General features: G+C 42.0%; 1 protein-coding gene across 4 annotated transcripts in view; it reads right to left on the reverse strand.

Annotated features, from left to right (window-relative positions):
- The window catches only part of SLC35A1 (solute carrier family 35 member A1), a 92410-nt gene that overhangs the window by 54213 nt on the left and 18196 nt on the right, over positions 1-20001 (reverse strand). For all 4 annotated transcript variants that reach the window (XM_029595444.1, XM_029595445.1, XM_029595446.1 and 1 more), the window contains exon 2: positions 11905-12082. In XM_029595444.1, the coding sequence (XP_029451304.1) occupies positions 11905-12082 (178 nt within the window). The remainder of the gene's footprint in view (positions 1-11904; positions 12083-20001) is intronic.

The following is a 20001-nucleotide window of genomic DNA, read 5'->3' on the forward strand; positions in this document are numbered from 1 at the left end:
GAAAATCCGGCCGGATTTATGCGCGTAGGGCTTTTAAAATCCGGCCCACTGTGTACAATTCTGGTCACTGTATCTCAAAAAAGATATAGTTGCGATGGAGAAGGTACAGAGAAGGGCAACCAAAACGATAAAGGGGTTGGAACAGCTCCCCTATGAGGAAAGGCTGAAGAGGTTAGGGCTGTTCAGCTTGGAGAAGAGATGGCTGAGGGGGGATATGATAAAGGTCTTTAAGATCATGAGAGGGCTTGAACGAGTAGATGTGACTCGGTTATTTACACTTTCGAATAACAGAAGGACTAGGGGGCATTCCATGAAGTTAGCAAGTAGCACATTTAAGACTAATTGGAGAAAATTCTTTTTCACTCAACGCACAATAAAGCTCTGGAATTTGTTGCCAGAGGATGTGGTTAGTGCAGTTAGTGTAGCTGAGTTCAAAAAAGGTTTGGATAAGTTCTTGGAGAAGTCCATTAATGGCTATTAATCAAGTTTACTTAGGGAATAGCCACTGCTATTAATTGCATCAGTAGCATGGGATCTTCTTAGTGTTTGGGTAATTGCCAGGTTCTTGTGGCCTGATTTGGCCTCTGTTGGAAACAGGATGCTGGGCTTGATGGATCCTTGGTCTGACCCAGCATGGCAATTTCTTATGTTCTTATTATTTTACTTGTGATTGTCTATAATGTTTATTTTTCTCTAATCTGAATAATACTTTGAGCCTCAGGATTAGGAAATAAATATGAATAAACAAACAAAATGTGCTAGACTGCAACTTTCAATTAGATACCATGCTGTTTCCTGGACACCACATTCACATGGGGTGGGGGAGGGGGTGCTGTCTGGCTCTTAATGCACTCTATATGCTGGTCACCATGTTCATGGCACAGAATTAAATGAATCAATGTTTGGCGCCTAACAATTTCTTCCTGCTCTTTTCAAGGCTGGGAACTGATTTCATAAGTTTACATTTGTAACGCCTCAAGGACTTTTCCCTTAGATTCCCTGCCAACTAACTTTAGCCCGGTCATTGTAGCACCAGCCCTTGGCCTGGGGACTATGTGCCAGGTTTTCTACCAAAGCGCCGCAATCATGGAGCCTAAATCTAGGCATTAGTTGTCGCCGTTGTGCAATGACTGATACTCCCTCCTCCCAAGCCCTGGCCCCTATATGGCAGTGAGCAGCAACAGGCCAGCCAAATGAATCATATTCTCAGGAGGTCCACAGCCCAAGGCTTAATATTTGAAACTCAGCAACATGTTTTCCAGATTAAATCGCTATGAAACTTCTCAATAAAAGGAAACCACATTAATTACAGTGCCAGGCAGGAGGCAGGTGCCACTGCCAAGTCATGTTAACAAAGTCCCAAAGAAGCAGCAGACGAAGTAGAAGAAAAAAAAAAAAAGGACAACTAACAAGCTTTTACGAAAACAAAAAACCCCCACCTCTTTATTCCAGCTGCTGACATGAGCTAGCTACCAGTGTTGCCAAAGGCAATCCTGGAAATGAAAATAGATCCCCTACACATTTCACCACTGGGTGGCACAGGAACGTCACAGCTGCTCATGAGCAGGGGGACCCTCTGCCTCTTTCCTTGTTAAATACTGCAATTCATGGAAGGCATTTTCCTTCTCAACCCTAGAAAACATTTTTTTAAAACACTGCATGGACTGGACTGCTCATAGAAGTACTGACGACAGCACAATTAATTTATTTTACTTAATTCTGTATTTACAGATGCTATGAACAAATGATCAGTTGTTGGTTTTTATGGTGGTTTTTTGGTTTGACATTTGGATTTTGGTGGAATATATGATTATGATTTATGTCAACTGGGGATTATTTTTGCATCTACATCACGCTAGTGATAGAGGTTTATTTAATTTCTATTTATTCTGAATTTACCCTGTGCCATTTAATTGTGGTTTCCTTGGCGACAAGGCGTTAGAATATGCTTTTAATTTAAACATTTGTAGCTTTTATGCTGCTCCCTTTTCTTTGAGAATGAAAACTTTGACTCTGGAATTTTGCAGGATTACAGCTGTGCACTAAATGAAATAGGGCAGCCAAGAAAAATGTTTGTTTAAATCTGTAAACCATGCCAAGTTCGCATTTATACGTGCAATTAGAATACCTTACTCTGAGGTCCATATTCAGTAGGCCAGTCAGTTGGATAACTTGTCCCATATATTCAGCGCGAGAAATATATAAATGGATACCAAAAATCTAACCAGTGATGTCTGAAAATAGCCGGGTAGATTTTTTTTAGTTGTGCAGTCTTGTGTGGCCGGATAATGTGCTACTTAATCGGATATCTTGAAAAGAGATGTGGCTAAGTAGCACGGTCCACTAAAGAAAATATAAATTGCCCCATCCCCCACCAAAGTATAAATCAATTTATACGTTGTATCCTAATCACCCCCCCAACCCCCTAACCTTTTTAAATTGTAGAGATCTGCCCCATTTTGGAAGCTGGGCACCCGCCTAATGTTACCTTTAAGAGGAGCTCACAGTCTGCCTCCCTTCCACACCCCATCCCCTTCAATACCCTTTTCTTCATCGCCGAGAGCAAAGGACTCTCTGCCCCACTCCCGGAGCTTCCAGAGCTGCCTTTGTCAGAGCAGCACTGGAAGTGTTGGGCGCTACGCGAATTTTAAATAGCCAGGAAGGGCGCGCGGGAGTGAGTTTTCGGGAGGTAGGTTTGGGGGGGGGGGGGGGGGTGTTACAGACACAGAGGTATCCATTGTAAAATTGACATCCTTAAAGAATTTTAAGTGATGAAAAGGAGTTGATTTGTACAATGCAGCTGGCAGAGACTCCCACGCCTAACGAGGAGCTGTAGCAAAGTGGCACAAGCAAAAAACGTGCGTAGAGCGGCAGACATGAGCGCCTGAAGAATATTTTATAACCCGCGTGCGTAGGTTGTAAAATGGCACGTATTTTTGCCTGCAGCAAGATACACACCTTTATTATGGGCGCCCATGCGGCCCTTTTAAAATCTACCCTTAAGGCTTGATGAATTAGGCCTTTAGACGGATAACTGTTACATTACCCGTCTAAATGGCTTTTGAATATGGACCTCAACATCTCTCAGCCAGTTCTGGGAAATAATTCAGAATCTGCACAGGATCTTTTTTTCCCATGTATTATATTTTTACAATATATAAATATGCACATAACTTTTCAAACACTAGCCAGGAAAGAAACAGAGAAAAGCCACCGATAATTTAGAAAAATATTAAAGTACAATTTTACAATTCTGGCACAATTAAATTCACAAAAACATGGACAGAACCAAGAGCACAAATCCCAATCATGATTAATCAAAGTACCAAAAACCACAAGTCTGGCAGAGGAAATCTTGTAGAGAAATAAAGGAGAAGAAACGAGAAATGAAAAACAGAAAAAACAGATCCGGATAGACAAACTCTAGATTCAAAATCCTTTAAATCAGTATAGACAAAGCAAGGAAGAAGATAAAAATTGCTGAGCCATATTATTTTCAAGCCTAAGCCTTCAGGAAAACTAAGATTTAACCAGCGACAAAGAAGGCGAAAACCTGTTGATGATATATGATCATTTATCTATAAGAAGAATGTTAATACCAATTGTGCACCCACTGTTTGTAACCCTGAACAAACATTCAGAATTCAGTCTCCAAAATCAAAGCAGCTCATGAGACATCTGGAAACAACCTAACCCTGCAATCTAAGAATTTCCTCACTTCTCCCCACCCCCTACCATTTTTCAAGGAGAGAACATTTTCAGAGTCCAATCATGATCAGTCTTCAATGCAAATACCGCAAGTATTGTAGCCTTTAAAGAAGCAACATGCCAAGAAATAGAAGAACCATCTCATGTCCCAGAATTTAAACTGTGTTACCAGTTTAAGTCAAGTCTATAATTCAGTGTAAAAAGATCTCCCCCCCCTCTCCAGCAGAGGGTGTGCTTTAGTAACAGTTGGGAGAGCTTCCATTATATATTTCTTGAAAAGACCTAAATATTCTGGGATCTTAGGAAATTTAATTTCACAGAGGTTTCTCATCTTAGTGGATTTTCCATATTCACTAGTTTTCTGTGCAAAGTCAACTTATCCTGCAGCAGAACAGTCACTGAAACAAGTCGCTTGGACCCCGGCTTTTCATAAGAAAGCAAGGAACTATTTAATCTCCACCCTATTTAACTGTATCTGGCTTTCAATTCCGCCACCCCATAAAATTTTTATTGAATTTCAACAGTTAATAGATTGAACACAGTACCACCCCAAATGAAATTACACGAAGGTATCCACACCCTCCTCCCCAACCCTTATACTCATCACAATAATATGCTTGAGAAATAGTATAACATGAGAGGACATAGGAAACATAATTGGATATAAAGGTGGTATACTTCTACCCAACTGGCAAACAGAACAGACAAAAGAAATAAAATAGTAAGAAAAGTCTGTTCCACCTCTTAGTGATTCTCCTTAGGATTTACGGCTACGCCTGGTAATGATAGCTCTAAAAGCTTCCGGCAACGACATTATAAAATGTGTCCAAGTTTTGGAAAATCATCGTAAGTATACTGTTATCTTCACCTTAATAAATTATGATTCCAAGCATAAGTCAACGAATTTTTTGTGTCAGAGTTCACTTGTGGGAGAGACCGGTTCCAGCCATTTCAAAATAATACATGGTTTCCCCTCTAGACAACATTTATAAAGAAATATATTTCCTTCCTTACCCAATTTCACATTGTCTGACTCCATACAAAACAGACACATTTCAGCCAAGCTTTTTAAAGAGATCCCACACCATCGACTAACAGATTGAAAAATACCTTCCCAAAACAGATGAATTTGTGTGCACCCCCACAGCCTGTGGCTCAAGGTAGCATCTTTGTGTCCACATTTAAGACAATTACCATGTTTGCTATTCCAGCTTTAAAAGCACATAACAGTGAATAAATCATTCTTTTCAAAATTCTAAATTGGAACTCTCTAAGCATTACGCATTCAGAGTTCCTACATAAAGAGTTAACACATACAAAGATATCATCATCACTAAGTTTAACCCATAGATCTGCATTCCAGATCTTTGCTAAAAAGGTCAGGCTTCCGTGTGCGTAGGTTGTAAAATGGCACGCATTTTTGCCTGCAGCGAGATTCGCACCTTTATTATGGCCGCCCGTGCGGCCCTTTTACATCCTCTTTAGGTGCCACAATTGATTTGAAAGACATTTGTACCCTCTTACTTCTCCAAAGGAATTGTAACCAGATTTGTGAAATTCCCATAACATTCTTGTGAGATAATGTAACTGGGAACATCTGCAGTATAACTAAAAGTTAAGGAAGGAGCATCATTTTTATGAGGGCTATTCGTCCCATGAATGAAACTGGGAAATGCATCAATTTTTCACATCTTCTGAAACTCAGATAAAAGGGAAACAATTTTCAAAGAGTACCACATATTTGGGTCCCTATGGATATAGAGACCCAGATATTTGATCTTGTCTCACACACATTTTAAAAGAAAGTTCTGCCAAGATGATTGTAAATTGCCGGAAAGGTCTAAGACCTCCGATTTATCCAAATTTAACCGTAAACCAGAAAAACTAGCAAACAATGTGAATATCTCCAGTGTGTTAGATAAATAATTTCTGGCTTTAGGCAGAAAAAGTAAGATATCATCTGCAAATAGTAAAACTTTAAGAAAAGGGGAGTTGGTTATACCCTCTGCCTCAGTTACCATATCGTTCAGAGTCATTACTAAAGGTTCAAGCATTAGGATAAAAAGCAGAGGTGACAAGGGGCAGCCCTATCTAGTTCCCCTTTTTAATGGGAAAGACTGGGAGAAAGTCATTCACTCACACCCGGGCTTCAGGATTAGAATAAAGGACCTGAATGGCATAAAATATTGGACCATGAAACTCAAATTGGTACAAAAATTGCAGGTATGACCAAGAGACCCTGTCAAATGCTTTTTCCGCCCACTTTCCAATAAGGTGAGAACCCTTCTGACATTCAGAACTACCTTTTGACCATATACAAAACCAACCTGTCCCACAGAAATAAGTCTAGATAAAATCATTTTGAGTCTATTGGCAATTATTTTAGCTTATAATTTGATATCCAAATTTAACAAGGAGATGGGTCGATAGGATGTAACCAATTTAGGATTTTTCCTAGGTTTCGGCAATACTACAATATTAGCACTCTTTAAGGAGTTAGCATCCGCCCTATCCTTATCATGGTTTCAAATGACATCTTAAGGGTCACAGCTACATTTTCTTTCAAGTACTTTATAAAATTGAGCCTTTAGGCCATCTGAACCAGGTGATTTTAATTTTAAAAAGTTGCGTAATCGCTTGCTGCAGTTCTTGAATGTGTAATGCCTGATTTAAGGATTTAAGTGTAAGGGGGATAAATTTAGGTAATATTACCTTCTGCATAAATTTCTCCAAATTTCCCACATTACTTTCCTCAGCTAAATACAATTCCTGCTTTGCTGCTCCCCTGTGAAGATGTACGTGAAATGCCCCCTGGCCCCTGGAGTTGGGTAACAAAGGAAGACTGGTGTTTTGCCCCTTCTAGATTCACTAGCATCCCCCCTAGTTTATTACCATATAAGAAAAACCTATGCTGTAAATTGGAAAGGGAAGAGGTCGCCCTGTGGTGCAGTTTACCGTTAAGTAATTTGGAGGCCGCAAAAAAGTCTCTTTTAGTTTGCTGATAATAATCAGTAGTTATCCGTTGTTGGAGAGATTGAGTCAGTTTGGTAAGAGACAAAATGACACAGTATCTTCCTCTTCCGCCTAATAGTGTAATTAAGGTCTCCTCGCAGAACTGCTCTGGCAGTCTCCCAGAATGCTGCTTGCTATTAGTCACATAATCTTCCTATTATATAGTTAGAAACTTCTCAAATTCTTTATCCTTAACTTTCATCTAGGCATAATCCAGTCTGCCTTTCCCAAATAGGAGGTTAAATTTTCCAAGACACAAGATACCAGGCTGTGATCCGAAATTACAAGTGGACCTATTTTTGATGATTTCAGATGGGACAAACAGGTGATCCAACTTCCGCAAAGGCTCAGTAACCTCCAGATACCTGACAATATGTCTTTTGCCATCTAAGGATCGCAACAGATAATACTCCTCTACATCTCTCTCTCTCTGTTCAATGATGGCAGGGAGATGGACTGATTCAAGAGAAATTCAGTGACTACTAATGAGGATGTTGGGGAGATACCAGTTCCAGAGATGGTTTTCAGGGGTGATGTGTAAGACAAACTGAACGAAATCACTGTGAACCTGGAAGATGTAGTAGGCCAGATTGACAAACTAAAGAGTAGCAAATCACCTGGATCGGATCTATTAGTTAAAATTTGTAACCTATCATTAAAATCATCCATTGTACCTGAAGACTGGAGGGTGGCCAATGTAACCCCAATATTTAAAAAAGGCTCCAGGGGCAATCCGGGTAACTATAGACCAATGAGCCTGACTTCAGTGCCGGGAAAAATAGTGGAAACTATTCTCAAGATCAAAATAAGAAAATTATTCCTTACCTGCTAATTTTCGTTCCTGTAGTACTCAGGATCAGTCCAGACTGTGGGTTATGCTCCCAGTCCAGCAGGTGGAGTCAGAAGCAAAAGCTCGAGGGGAGGTCCTATATGACCTCACACCTTGTGCCTCAATCCTCAGTAACTAGACTTACAAAGCCAAAGAGAAGAGACGGAGGAATCAAGAATAACACCTATTCAACAAGAATGAACGAAGAGTAAAAAACTGGTAAAACAACTCCAACATGGAACTTGTAAACCAAACTGTGAAACAGTGAGCCCTGGAGCCCCAGGGCTAGATTAGGAGAAGTAGAAAAGGAGTAGACTTAGAGAGCAGAGGCTTATCCCCAAATAAATCCCAATCACCAGGGAGGGTGTCTGGACTGATCCTGAGTACTACAGGAACGAAAATTAGCAGGTAAGGAATAATTTTCTTTTCCCTGTACGTACTAGGATCAGTCCAGACTGTGGGATGTACCAAAGCTTCCCTACTCCGGGTGGGCCGATAACAGCCCTGCTCTCAAAACACTACCGCCGAAGGATCCGAAACCCGGAGCACGAACATCCAGACGATAGTGTCGAGAGAAAGTATGTAAGGACTTCCAGGTGGCCGCTCTGCAAATCTCTTGAGAGGACACGGACGAACTTTCTGCCCACGACGCAGCTTGCGCCCGAAGGGAGTGTGCCTTAACTCCTAGAGGCGAAGGGCGCCCCTTTCCTATATATGCAGCAGCAATCGCACCCTTGAGCCATCGGGCGATGGTTGTCTTAGAAGCCATGTGGCCCCTTCTGGGGCCCGACCATAGAACAAAAAGATGATCTGAAAGACGGAAGTCATTAGTGGATGCCAAGTACTGCATTAGACATCTCTTTACATCCAGACTGCGGAGCTGTCTGGAATCTGAGGGCAAGAAGGAAGGGAGTTCTACCGACTGATTCAAGTGGAAAGAAGAAACCACCTTTGGGAGAAAAGAAGGTACCGTCCGTATGGAAACTCCGTCATCCGAAAAATGGAGGTAAGGTTCTCTGCAGGACAAAGCTTGGAGTTCCGAGATACGTCTCGCAGAACTTATGGCCACCAGGAAAGTAGTCTTTAAGGTGAGGTCTTTGATGGTGGCCCCCCGTAAAGGCTCAAAGGGAGGACCTCCGAGGGCCTCTAGCACCAAGTTTAAAGAACTATTACTTTTTTTTTTTTTTAATTCTTGATTTCTCAAAGATACAGGAAAGAAGGCCTAAAACCTAAAAACCTGTGCTGGGGACTGGTCAGTCCCCTGCTCACACCTGCTGGAGTCAGAAGATACTGAGGATTGAGGCACAAGGTGTGAGGTCATATAGGACCTCCCCTCGAGCTTTTGCTTCTGACTCCACCTGCTGGACTGGGAGCATAACCCACAGTCTGGACTGATCCTAGTACGTACAGGGAACGTAAAGCATATAGAAAGACATGATTTAATGGAACACAGTCAACATGGATTTACCCAAGGGAAGTCTTGCCTAACAAATCTGCTTCATTTTTTTGAAGGGGTTAATAAACATGTGGATAAAGGTGAACTGGTAGATGTAGCGTATTTGGATTTTCAGAAGGCGTTTGACAAAGTCTCTCATGAGAGGCTTCTACGAAAACTAAAAAGTCATGGGATAGGAGGCGATGTCCTTTTGTGGATTACAAACTGGTTGAAAGATAGGAAACAGAGAGTAGGATTAAATGGTCAATTTTCTCAGTGGAAAAGGCTAAACAGTGGAGTGCCTCAGGGATCTGTACTTGGACCGGTGCTTTTCAATATATATATAAATAATCTGGAAAGGAATACAACGAGTGAGGTTATCAAATTTGCAGATGATACAAAATTAAAAGAGTGAGGAATCATGCTTTTTTTTTTTTTTTCCAACAAACTTTTTTAAAGCTAGCAAAACCCAGGAACTTCCCCATATACAGGGACCACAGAAGCAGAAAAGCTCTCCTGTTATGAAAATGTTTAATCAGAAGTATTACAGAACTGGATATCTAACATCAATAAAAGGAGTACTACATAAAAGTCCTTACTAGAATGCGAAATAGTTTTGCAGATTAATCTTGGAGTGATCACACATTTAAAGTGCTTAGATACAAATTACATTTAAAATGGTTAAAAATAAACTATACAGTAGAAATGTCCAATGATTTACATAAAAAATACAAGTGTTTGATAAAGCAAGTTTGCTTACCATAAATGGGGTTCTCTATAGACAGCAGGATGAAAAGTCATGACAAGTGGCAATGTCATCGGATGATGCCGAACAGACGCATGTCCCTGAGCTCATTAGAGCTTTTATTTATTTATTTTTATTAATTATTTTAAATATTTCTATAACTCTTACCAGACCAATACTGGCATGCTCAAAGCGGTGTACAAATATAAAAAAATCTAATACAAATAAACATTCACAAGACAAATATTACTAACTAAAAAAATAAACATCATAAAATGAATAAATCATAATCAGCAGCTTAAACTCAATTGCTCTACAGTCAGAGCAAAGTTTTTAACTTTTTCCTAAACGTGTGGTAGTTCAAACTCAGCTCTGATGTCAAGTGGGAGTTTATGCCATAACTGTGGAGCAGTTGGGAACTCCCACAAATGTTCTGTTGAATATGCGCGGGAGTTCCCCCACACGCACTGCATTGTGAGCCCCTCACTTGACTGTAGGGCTTAGCGCTAGCTAAGTAGTTGACTCTCCAGGGAGGCTGGAAGGTATTTCACATGGCTAATTCATCCCCTGTCTACAAAAAATCCTGTTTACAGTAAGAAAACTTGCTTTCTCCATGGACAGGTAGGGCTGAATTAGCCATGACACATGGGAGTACCAATCTGAGGGTTGCAGTAGAGCATTTAATGAAAAAGCAACCCAGACCGCACTGTGGAAAGTGGACTATGGGTGAACAGGCTGCACAAAACTGTTTATCCAACATTACTATCACTTCTTGACAGACTGTCCAGATAGTAATGGGACATGAAGATGTGAATCGGACTACCAAGTTGCAGCTTTGTAAATGTATTCAATGTACACGGCTCTTAGATAAGCCTCTGAGGTGGCCATGGCTCTTACTTGATGAGCCTTGACAGAGTCTGGTATCTGGAGGCTAGCCAGAGTGCAGTAACGTGTGATATAGTATGCTAGTCAGTTGGAGACCTTGCGCTGGGCAACTGTCATTCCCAGTCTGTTGGGTTTGCAGGAGACAAAAAGTCGAGAAGTCTGAGGATGTAGTTTAGTTCTCTTTAGATAACATGCCAAGGCTCTTTTTTCAGTCCAGAGTATGATTGGCCTTCCCCCCTTTAACCTGTTCTCTTAGTATCCGCCAAAAGATACAACATTCCAGACTATGCGCTTCTGAATGGTTCAAAATGATGTATTTTTGGAGGATACTAAGAGAACAGGGAAGTTAGGGCATCCCATTAGAGAGGTTGCAATAAATGCTAAAATGGACAAGGTACTGTTAAATAAAGAGCAGACAGAGCAGAAAAATTCCCAATTACCTCTGTCAACTGATAAGCAGATTATTAGTACAAACAAAAAACTTACTTTGAAACGTCTTCATACAAATGCTAGAAGTCTAAAACATAAGTTGGGAGAATTAGAGTATATAGCACTGGATGAAGAGGTAACTATGACATTTCTGAGATCTGGTGGAAGGAGGATAATCAACTGGATACTGTAATACCAGGGAACAAATTATATCAAAATGATAGGCTGGATCAAATTGGTGGAGGGGTGGCACTATATATTAAAGAGAGCATTGAGTCAAACAAGATAAAAGTTCTTCAGGAAACAAAATACAATGCTGAATCTTTATGGATAGAAATTCCAGGTGAAAAAGGGAATAAAATAGCAGTGAGGGTGTATTACCATCTACCTCGCTAGAATGAACAAACAGACAATGAAATGCTAAAATAAATTAGGGAAGCTAACAAAGGGGCAGATGCAATACAGTGCGCTCAGCCGAACGCACTGTATAACTCACAGTCGGACGCGGGTTAAATAGGCGCTAATCCACAATAAGGGGATTAGCGAGAACAAGTTTTGCAGTGCTTCAAGTAAGCATGCAAGTAGGTATTAGGAATATTCATTCTTTGCTTCATTTGTTTCATCAGGAGGCATGTATCGCACGAATGGAAAGTAGACAAGCCAAAACAAATGGTATGTGCGTACGTATGCACCGATTACATACGTACACACCATTGATTTTTGCGCACCTACTATCCATTCGTGAGATACATGCCTACTGCTGAAACAAATGAAAGAGTGGAGCAACAAATGCACATATCTAGTAGGTATGTCTGTGTATAGAAAGTGAGAACGCAAGAACAGAAGCATGCTCATACTTACTTTGCCAAAATACACATGCTAACAAATAGCTTTATAACTTCGGCGATGCAAACAGCTGTGGTCGAGAAATAACGTTCTCCTCCCATTGTTCTGGTGTATCGCAAGGCTACAGTGTACGTTGCAGCCACCAATGTCATCACCACCAAGCAGTACAACTTGAACAGTAAACTGATATTCTCTGCAAGATAAAATGAACACATCAAAAATACAACCGGCAACAAATGGAAAAACGAGTTTGCTTACTGGAAATGGGTTCTCTATCGACAGCAGGATGAATTAGCCATAATATGTGCGCGATGTCATCGGACAGAGCTGAACAGACCTTGCTCTCTGAACTCAGCAGAGCTTTTGCTCCACTGAACATGTGCAGTAGTTACTGCAGGAATGCTGCCTCATAAACTCTACAATCAACTGAGGGGCTCAACTCTAGAGAGGAAGCTAATTCTCCATGGAAGTGGGCAGGTATGAAGTATAGCTAATTCATCCTGTCTACAGAGAATCCCATTTATGGTAAGCAAACTCGCTTTCTCTGTCATCAAGCAGGGCTGAATTAGCCACAACATCTAGAGAGACACAAGCTGAGGGTTGCACCGTGGAGTATTTTCTTTTAATTATTTTATTTTTATTGAATTTTAACAGATTAACATGAACCGTGGTGTATTTAATGAATAAGCAACCCAGCTCCTCCTGTGGAGGAGTAGGCTACTTAGGGGCAGATTTTCAAAGGGGTACGCGCGTAAGATACGTGCATAAACCCCCCCTCCCCCCTGAAAACCTGCCCCAAGCTCCCCCTGCGCGTGCCGAGCCTATGTTGCATAGGCTGCCTGCGCGCAAAGCCCTGGGATGCGGTTAAGTCCCGGGGCTTTCCTAGGGGGGCACGTCGGGGGCATGTCGCGGCCGGCGCGTCATCGGGGGCGTGGCCACGGCCTCCGGACCAGCCCCCGGACCAGACCATGGCGTGCCGGCAGCCGGCCCGGCGCAGTGCAAGTTACACCTGCCTTGGGCAAGCGTAACTTTCACGATAAAGGTAGGAGGGGGGAATTAGTTAGGGCCGGGGGGTAAGGGGGGGTGGAAGGAAAGTTCCCTCCGAGGCAGGTTGTGCGGCTCGGCGCACGCAGGCTGACGATTTTGCACAGCCTTGCGCGCGCCGACCCCGGATTTTAAAAGATATGCATGGCTACGCGCGTATCTATTAAAATTCAGCGTACTTTTGTTTGCGCCTGGTGCGCGAACAAAAGTACGTGCGGGCGTACTTTTATAAAATCTACCCCTTAGTGAACAGACTGTGCAAAACTGCTTTTTCGAAGTTTCTGTTATTCCTTGAAAGCTTGTCCAAACAGTAGTGAGATGTAAAAGTGTGTACAGATGACCAAGTTGCAGCTTTCCAGATATATTCGATCAAAATAGCTCATAGATTAACTACTGAAGTAGTCATGGCTTTAACTTGATAAGTCTTGACAGAGTCTGTGACTTGGAGGCCAACTAGCACATAACAGTGTGCAATACAGTTCCCTTACCAGTTGGAAATATTATGTTTGGTGACAGCTATGCCCATTCCTTTCGAATCAAAGAGACAAACAATTGGGATGCCTATCGATGCAGTTGAGTTCTTGCAAGTAGTAAGCTATGGCCCTCTTACAATCTAGTGAATAAAGGGCCTTCTCAGCTTTATGCACATGTGCAGTTGAGTTCTTACAAGTAGCAAGCCATGGCCCTCTTACAATCTAGTGAATAAAGGGCCTTCTCAGCTTTATGCACATGTGGCTTTGGAAAAAATGTGGACAACATCCAACAAGGCATTGGTCTGTGCAGTCTGGGTAAACAAGCATTAGGTAATGATTCAGATGGACTGAACCAAATCACGGGGAACCTAGAAGATGTGGTAGGCCTGACTGATAAACTGAAGAGTAGTAAATCACCTGGACCAGATGGTATACACCCCAGGGTTCTGAAGGAACTAAAAAACGAAATTTCAGACCTATTAGTAAAAATTTGTAACCTATCATTGCATCTATTGTACCTGAAGACTGGAGGATAGCTAATGAGGATAGGGCTCCAGGGGCAATCCGGGAAACTACACACCGGTTAGCCTGACTTCAGTGCCAGGAAAAATAGTGGAAAGTGTTCTAAGCATCAAAATCACAGAACATATAGAAAGACATGGTTTAATGGAACAAAGTCAGCATGGCTTTACCCAGGGCAAGTCTTGCCTCACAAATCTGCTTCACTTTTTTGAAGGAGTTAATAAACATGTGGATAAAGGTGAACCAGTAGATGTAGTATACTTGGATTTTCAGAAGGCGTTTGACAAAGTTCCTCATGAGAGGCTTCTAGGAAAAGTAAAAAGTCATGGAATAGGTGGTGATGTCCTTTCGTGGATTACATATTGGCTAAAAGACAGGAAACAGAGAGTAGGATTAAATGGACAATTTTCTGAGTGGAAGGGAGTTGGCAGTGGAGTGCCTCAGGGATCTGTATTGGGACCCTTACTTTTGAATATATTTATAAATGATCTGGAAAGAAATAAGACGAGTGAGGTAATCAAATGTGCAGATGATACAAAATTGTTCAGAGTAGTTAAATCACAAGCAGATTGTGATAAATTGCAGGAAGTCCTTGTGAAACTGGAAAATTGGGCATCGAAATGGCAGTTGAAATTTAATGTGGATAAGTGCAAGGTGATACATACAGGGAAAAATAACCCATGCTATAGTTACACAATGTTAGGTTCCATATTAGGTGCTACAACCCAAGAAAGAGATCTAGGCGTCATAGTGGATAACACATTGAAATCGTCAGTTCAGTGTGCTGCGGCAGTCAAAAAAGCAAACAGAATGTTGGGAATTATTAGGAAGGAATGGTGAATAAAACGGAAAATGTCATAATGCCTTTGTATCGCTCCATGGTGAGACCCCACCTTGAATACTGTGTACAATTCTGGTCGCCGCATCTCAAAAAAAATATAATTGCGATGGACAAGGTATAGAGAAGGGCGACCAAAATGATAAGGGGAATGGAACAGCTCCCCTATGAGGAAAGACTAAAGAGGTTAGGACTTTTCAGCTTGGAGAAGAGACGGCTGAGGGGGGATTTGATAGAGGTGTTTAAAATCATGAGAGGTCTAGAATGGGTAGATGTGAATCGGTTATTTACTCTTTCAGATAATAGAAAGACTAGGGGGCACTCCATGAAGTTAGCATGTGGCACATTTAAAACTAATCGGAGAAAGTTCTTCTTCACTCAACGCACAATTAAACTCTGGAATTTGTTGCCAGAGGATGTGGTTAGTGCAGTTAGTATAGCTGTGTTTAAAAAAGGATTGGATAAGTTCTTGGAAGAGAAGTCCATTACCTGCTATTAATTAAATTGACTTAGAACAGTGCTTCTCAACCTTTTTCCCATCGTGACACACCTGACAGACTACGTTCACATGTGTGACACTGCTCATTACAATTTACGGCAGAAATAAAAAATAAAGGTCCAGTATTATTTTTATTGTTAAGAATGACACAAGGAAAAAACACATATTGTATCTCAACAGAAATTGCATAAGTGGTAATCATCCCACACCAAAACAGCACCAATTTCCAGCATTTAAACAGTAACCACCTTACCTAAGAAAAGGCAACAGTGAAAATATTACACCAGGCCTTAAGACAATACATTTACTATTAGGAAAACGGACCACGTCAGGCTGCTATAGAGCCCTACACAGAAACTACACCCCAGCAGAGAACCTCACCTGAATCACATGTGCTGACCCTCAGCTAACAAAGAATAAAGAGACCAAAACTCATAACTAGAAGCATGCAGACAAAAACTGAATTGGAAACCACAACAAGCCAGAGTCTCTGTATGCAGTGCAACAAAGGAAAAAAAGAAACATCACTCATCCTTATAAAACAAATCAAGAAATATAAAATCAGTAGCAGTAAACCATACTAACAAAAAGAACAGATTATTTCAAAACAGCGGATGAATGGAATATCCATTAAAAACTCATATACAAAATTTCTAGATACCAATAAAATATTTTAAAATAGCAGACACAAAGACCCAGTAATGAAAAATAATGATACAAAAAATGTTTTGCTCTGCATACCTGGGAACATTTGAAATCCAGGTGCCATGAGATTGTTTTGAATTAGCAGGAGGAGGGATGGTTTGCTTGGAACTTTCTCCTCTCACTCACACTGGTTCACAATCGCTCACATATACACATGGTTTTTCTCTCTCACTTATATAGGCTCTTAATTACACATTTACACACATGCTGTCTATCTATTCAGGCTTACACACACATGCTTTCAATCACAAACATACATGCTGTCCTTTTCTCTCACACACAGACTCTCATTCACATGCTTACAAATATGCTCTCTCTCTCTCTCTCTCTCAATCACATACTCCCTCATCTAAACCAGCTCTCAATCACATACTCACATGCTCCCTCACCTAAACCAGCTCTCAATCACACACATACTCTCTTTCACATATACAGGCTCTCAATCATTCACATACATGCTATCTCACTCACACACACATACACAGGATCTCAAACACACATGCTTGCTCATTCACTCACTCGCCCCCCCGTCCCCTGAACTAGCGGCGGCAGCAGCGGTCTCCTCCACTTCTAACCCTAAAGGCAGCAGCAATCTACTTCATTTTCAGCCCTTGCGGAGCAAGGAGTCCCATCGGCCGTGGGGGTTGATGACATTCTTCGTTTTTCTCTCAGCTGCGCTGCTCATTCTTCAGACCGCGCCTCTCTTCTTTTCTTCGGGCCGATGCCGAGCGCACTAGCATGGTCTTTTCTTCCCCCGTGCGCACCCACTGCTCAGCACTTCCTCTTCCGGGCCGCGGGGGGGGGGGGGGGGTCGGGAAGAAGAGAGCATGCCAGTGCCGCTGACTCCTGCTCTCCTGCTGCATTCCGCCCGGGCTTTCAGCGTTTTAAGCCCGGGTGTAGGACCTGTCTTGCTAGGGTAGGGGGAGCAGCTGGGTCAGCAGGGGACCGGGAAGTGTGGCGACACACCTGCGTGTGCTTGGCGACACACTGGTGTGTCGTGACACACCGGTTGAGAACCACTGACTTAGAAAATAGCCACTGCTAATACTAGCAATGGTAACATGAAATAGACTTAGTTTTTGGGTACTTGCCAGGTTCTTATGGCCTGGATTGGCCATGGTTGGAAACAGGATGCTGGGCTTGATGGACCCTTGGTCTGACCCAGTATGACATGTTCTTATGGGATAACTTGTTTGATGCGGTGGTTACTACCCTTAAGCCTTATGCTCACCTTTGAATCAACTCCAACATTACTCTCTGCATCAATGGCAGTGGGTGGCAGGAAATTTGAATCAAACAGTTAACAACAAGGGCCCCGAACTTGCTGGTCGGTGAAACAGATAACTATGGGAACATTAGTGTGGGAGCTTGCTGGGCAGACTGGATGGGCCGACTGGTCTTTTTCTGCCATCATTTCTGTGTTTCTATGTATATGTTTCTATGTTAAATTTGGAAACCAGAGGGTTAATGAAGATTATTTCTCCCTCCGCATGAGGGTGATATGCTGCATTGGCACTCAAATCCAACTTTTACAGAAGTGCAAAGTCCTGACAAACATAGGGAGAACAGGTATCTGAGAAGATCACTGGAGTGGAAAGCAGAAGGATCCAGGGATGCCAAGTGACACCAAGTTGAAAATCTTTTCCACTTAAGAGCATATGACTTCCTAGTGGATGGTTTTCTTGCAAAAATCAGAGTTGTTTACTTGTAACATGTAGTTCTCTGAGGATAGCAGGATGTCAGTTTCACACATGGATGACATCATCCGATAGAGCTCGGCATGGAAAACATGTGTCAGAATTTCTATAATTTTGGTCGCCCTTCTCTATACCTTGTCCATCGCAATTATATTTTTTTTGAGATGCGGCGACCAGAATTGTACACAGTATTCAAGGTGGGGTCTCACCATGGAGCGATACAAAGGCATTATGACATTTTCCGTTTTATTCACCATTCCTTCCTAATAATTCCCAACATTCTGTTTGCTTTTTTGACTGCCGCAGCACACTGAACCGACGATTTCAATGTGTTATCCATTATGACGCCTAGATCTCTTTCTTGGGTTGTAGCACCTAATATGGAACCTAACATTGTGTAACTAAGCATGCCCAAACATATCATGCTGCCATGTGTCCAAGCGGGGTCGCTTCAGATTTGTAATTTAGTCATTAAAAAAAAACAGAGAAACCAACTCCAAGGGTAGGTGGGCAGGTTTCGTGAGGACTGACATCTGCTGTTCTCAAGAAAACACAGTAAGCAACTCTGCTTTCTCTAAGACAAGCAGGATGGGGAATCCCTAAATATAGGCTGCACACAATGAAAAAGGGGAAACAACAATTACGAATGCCAATGGGCTCAAGAATGGTTTTTGCTAGCAACAAGCCTTTTTTTCCATTTTATACTTAACCTATGAAGGGCAGCCTAGAATAAAAACTGATCCTAGGAGGAATAAAAGTTGGGTTCTACACCTCACATAAATTCTGAAGGACAGACTGGCCAATCTTACTGGTGTGTTGGCTATCCCTGTCCAAATAGTAGTGAGAAATGAATGAGTGGACAGAAGTCCATGTCACAGCCTTGAAGATCTCCTTCATATGGACTGATCGCACCAATGCTGCTACGGCTCAGACAGAGTGAGCATTGCCATGGCCCACCAGATTCAGCCCCACCCAGGCATAACAGAAGGAGATGCAATCTGCTAGCCAATTAGGTATAGCTGTCTGGCAACAGCAATCCACAGACTGTCTCTGAAGGAAAAGAATTGGATGGATTTTCTATGGGCTTCAGTCCGCTCCAGGTAATAAGCCAAAGCTCTCTTGCAGTTCAAACTGTGCACTACTTATTCACCTTGGTAGACATTTGGCCTGGAAAAAACGTTGAAAGAATGATGGACTGCTTAAGATGGAATTCAGACACTACCTTAGGCAGAAACTTAGGATGGGTATTTAAGATCACTATCATAATAAAATTTGGTATAAAATGGAACTCATTGACCCTGTGTGTTGAAGTGACTGCCACCAACGGCACGACCTTCCAGGTCAGGTAGTTCATGCTGAGGACCCATATGTATGAAGTTACCCTGGGCTACTGGTTTACATAAAAATGAAGCCTACCTCCAGCCGGGAGATTGCATGTGTACCGGGATACTGCTTATGTTTTCTGCAATCCAGTCAAATCCCACCCCCAAGTGATAACTGGGTTGCTGCCTGGCGCTTAAGCAACCTCTGTTGCCTTTCACAGGAATAAAAGGCCAGATATATATGGGACTGCAGGGAATGGATGAAAGTGCCTTCTCCATTGGAATAAATGCCTCTTCTGCCCTGGCTTTAGATACCTTCTGGAGGAGGAGACCAAGTCTCGAGTGCCAGTGGAGAACTGCTGGAGCATTGCACAAAGATCTCTCATCTGTGTGACCACATCCTTTACTCTTATCTCCAAAATGTTTCTCTCCTGTACATGGTATGTCAGCAAGTCTTTCCTGCACTTTTGAACAGAGATCTGAGGCCCATAGCTAGGCAAGTCTATGAGCTCCAATTTCTACAGCAGAGACTATTGATGCCATCTCAAAAACATCAAAGGTCGAGTGGACTATGTGTTTTCTCACACTCAAACCCTTTATCCACCAGTGACTGGAGGGCATCTTGCTGCTTTTGTGGTAGTTGCTCAGCCACCCCCTGCATTTGCTTCAGCACATCCAGTGTATATTGGCTCATAAAAAGATGGTAGGAAGCTCTTTATGAACCAGTATATACTAGTGTCAAGGGTTCTAGAGTCCTTCCGTGCAGGCACCTAGAAAATTAGTTCTAGATCTCTTAGCCTTCTTGAGGGATTCAACTACCACAAATTGTGGCAATTGCCTCTTTTCAAATATGAGAGTCATGGATGAGATCGATCGTATCTACCTCCTTATTAAACAGGAACTACAAAAAGGCGGCTTGCCACATCCTCAACTGTACTTCTTGAAGGACATCATGTACTGGGAAAACCACGACATCCTTACGGGGCTCCATGAACTAGAGGAATTCCAACAT

This window comes from Rhinatrema bivittatum, chromosome 3 (genome assembly GCF_901001135.1).
Source record: "Rhinatrema bivittatum chromosome 3, aRhiBiv1.1, whole genome shotgun sequence".
Lineage (NCBI taxonomy): Eukaryota > Metazoa > Chordata > Amphibia > Gymnophiona > Rhinatrematidae > Rhinatrema > Rhinatrema bivittatum.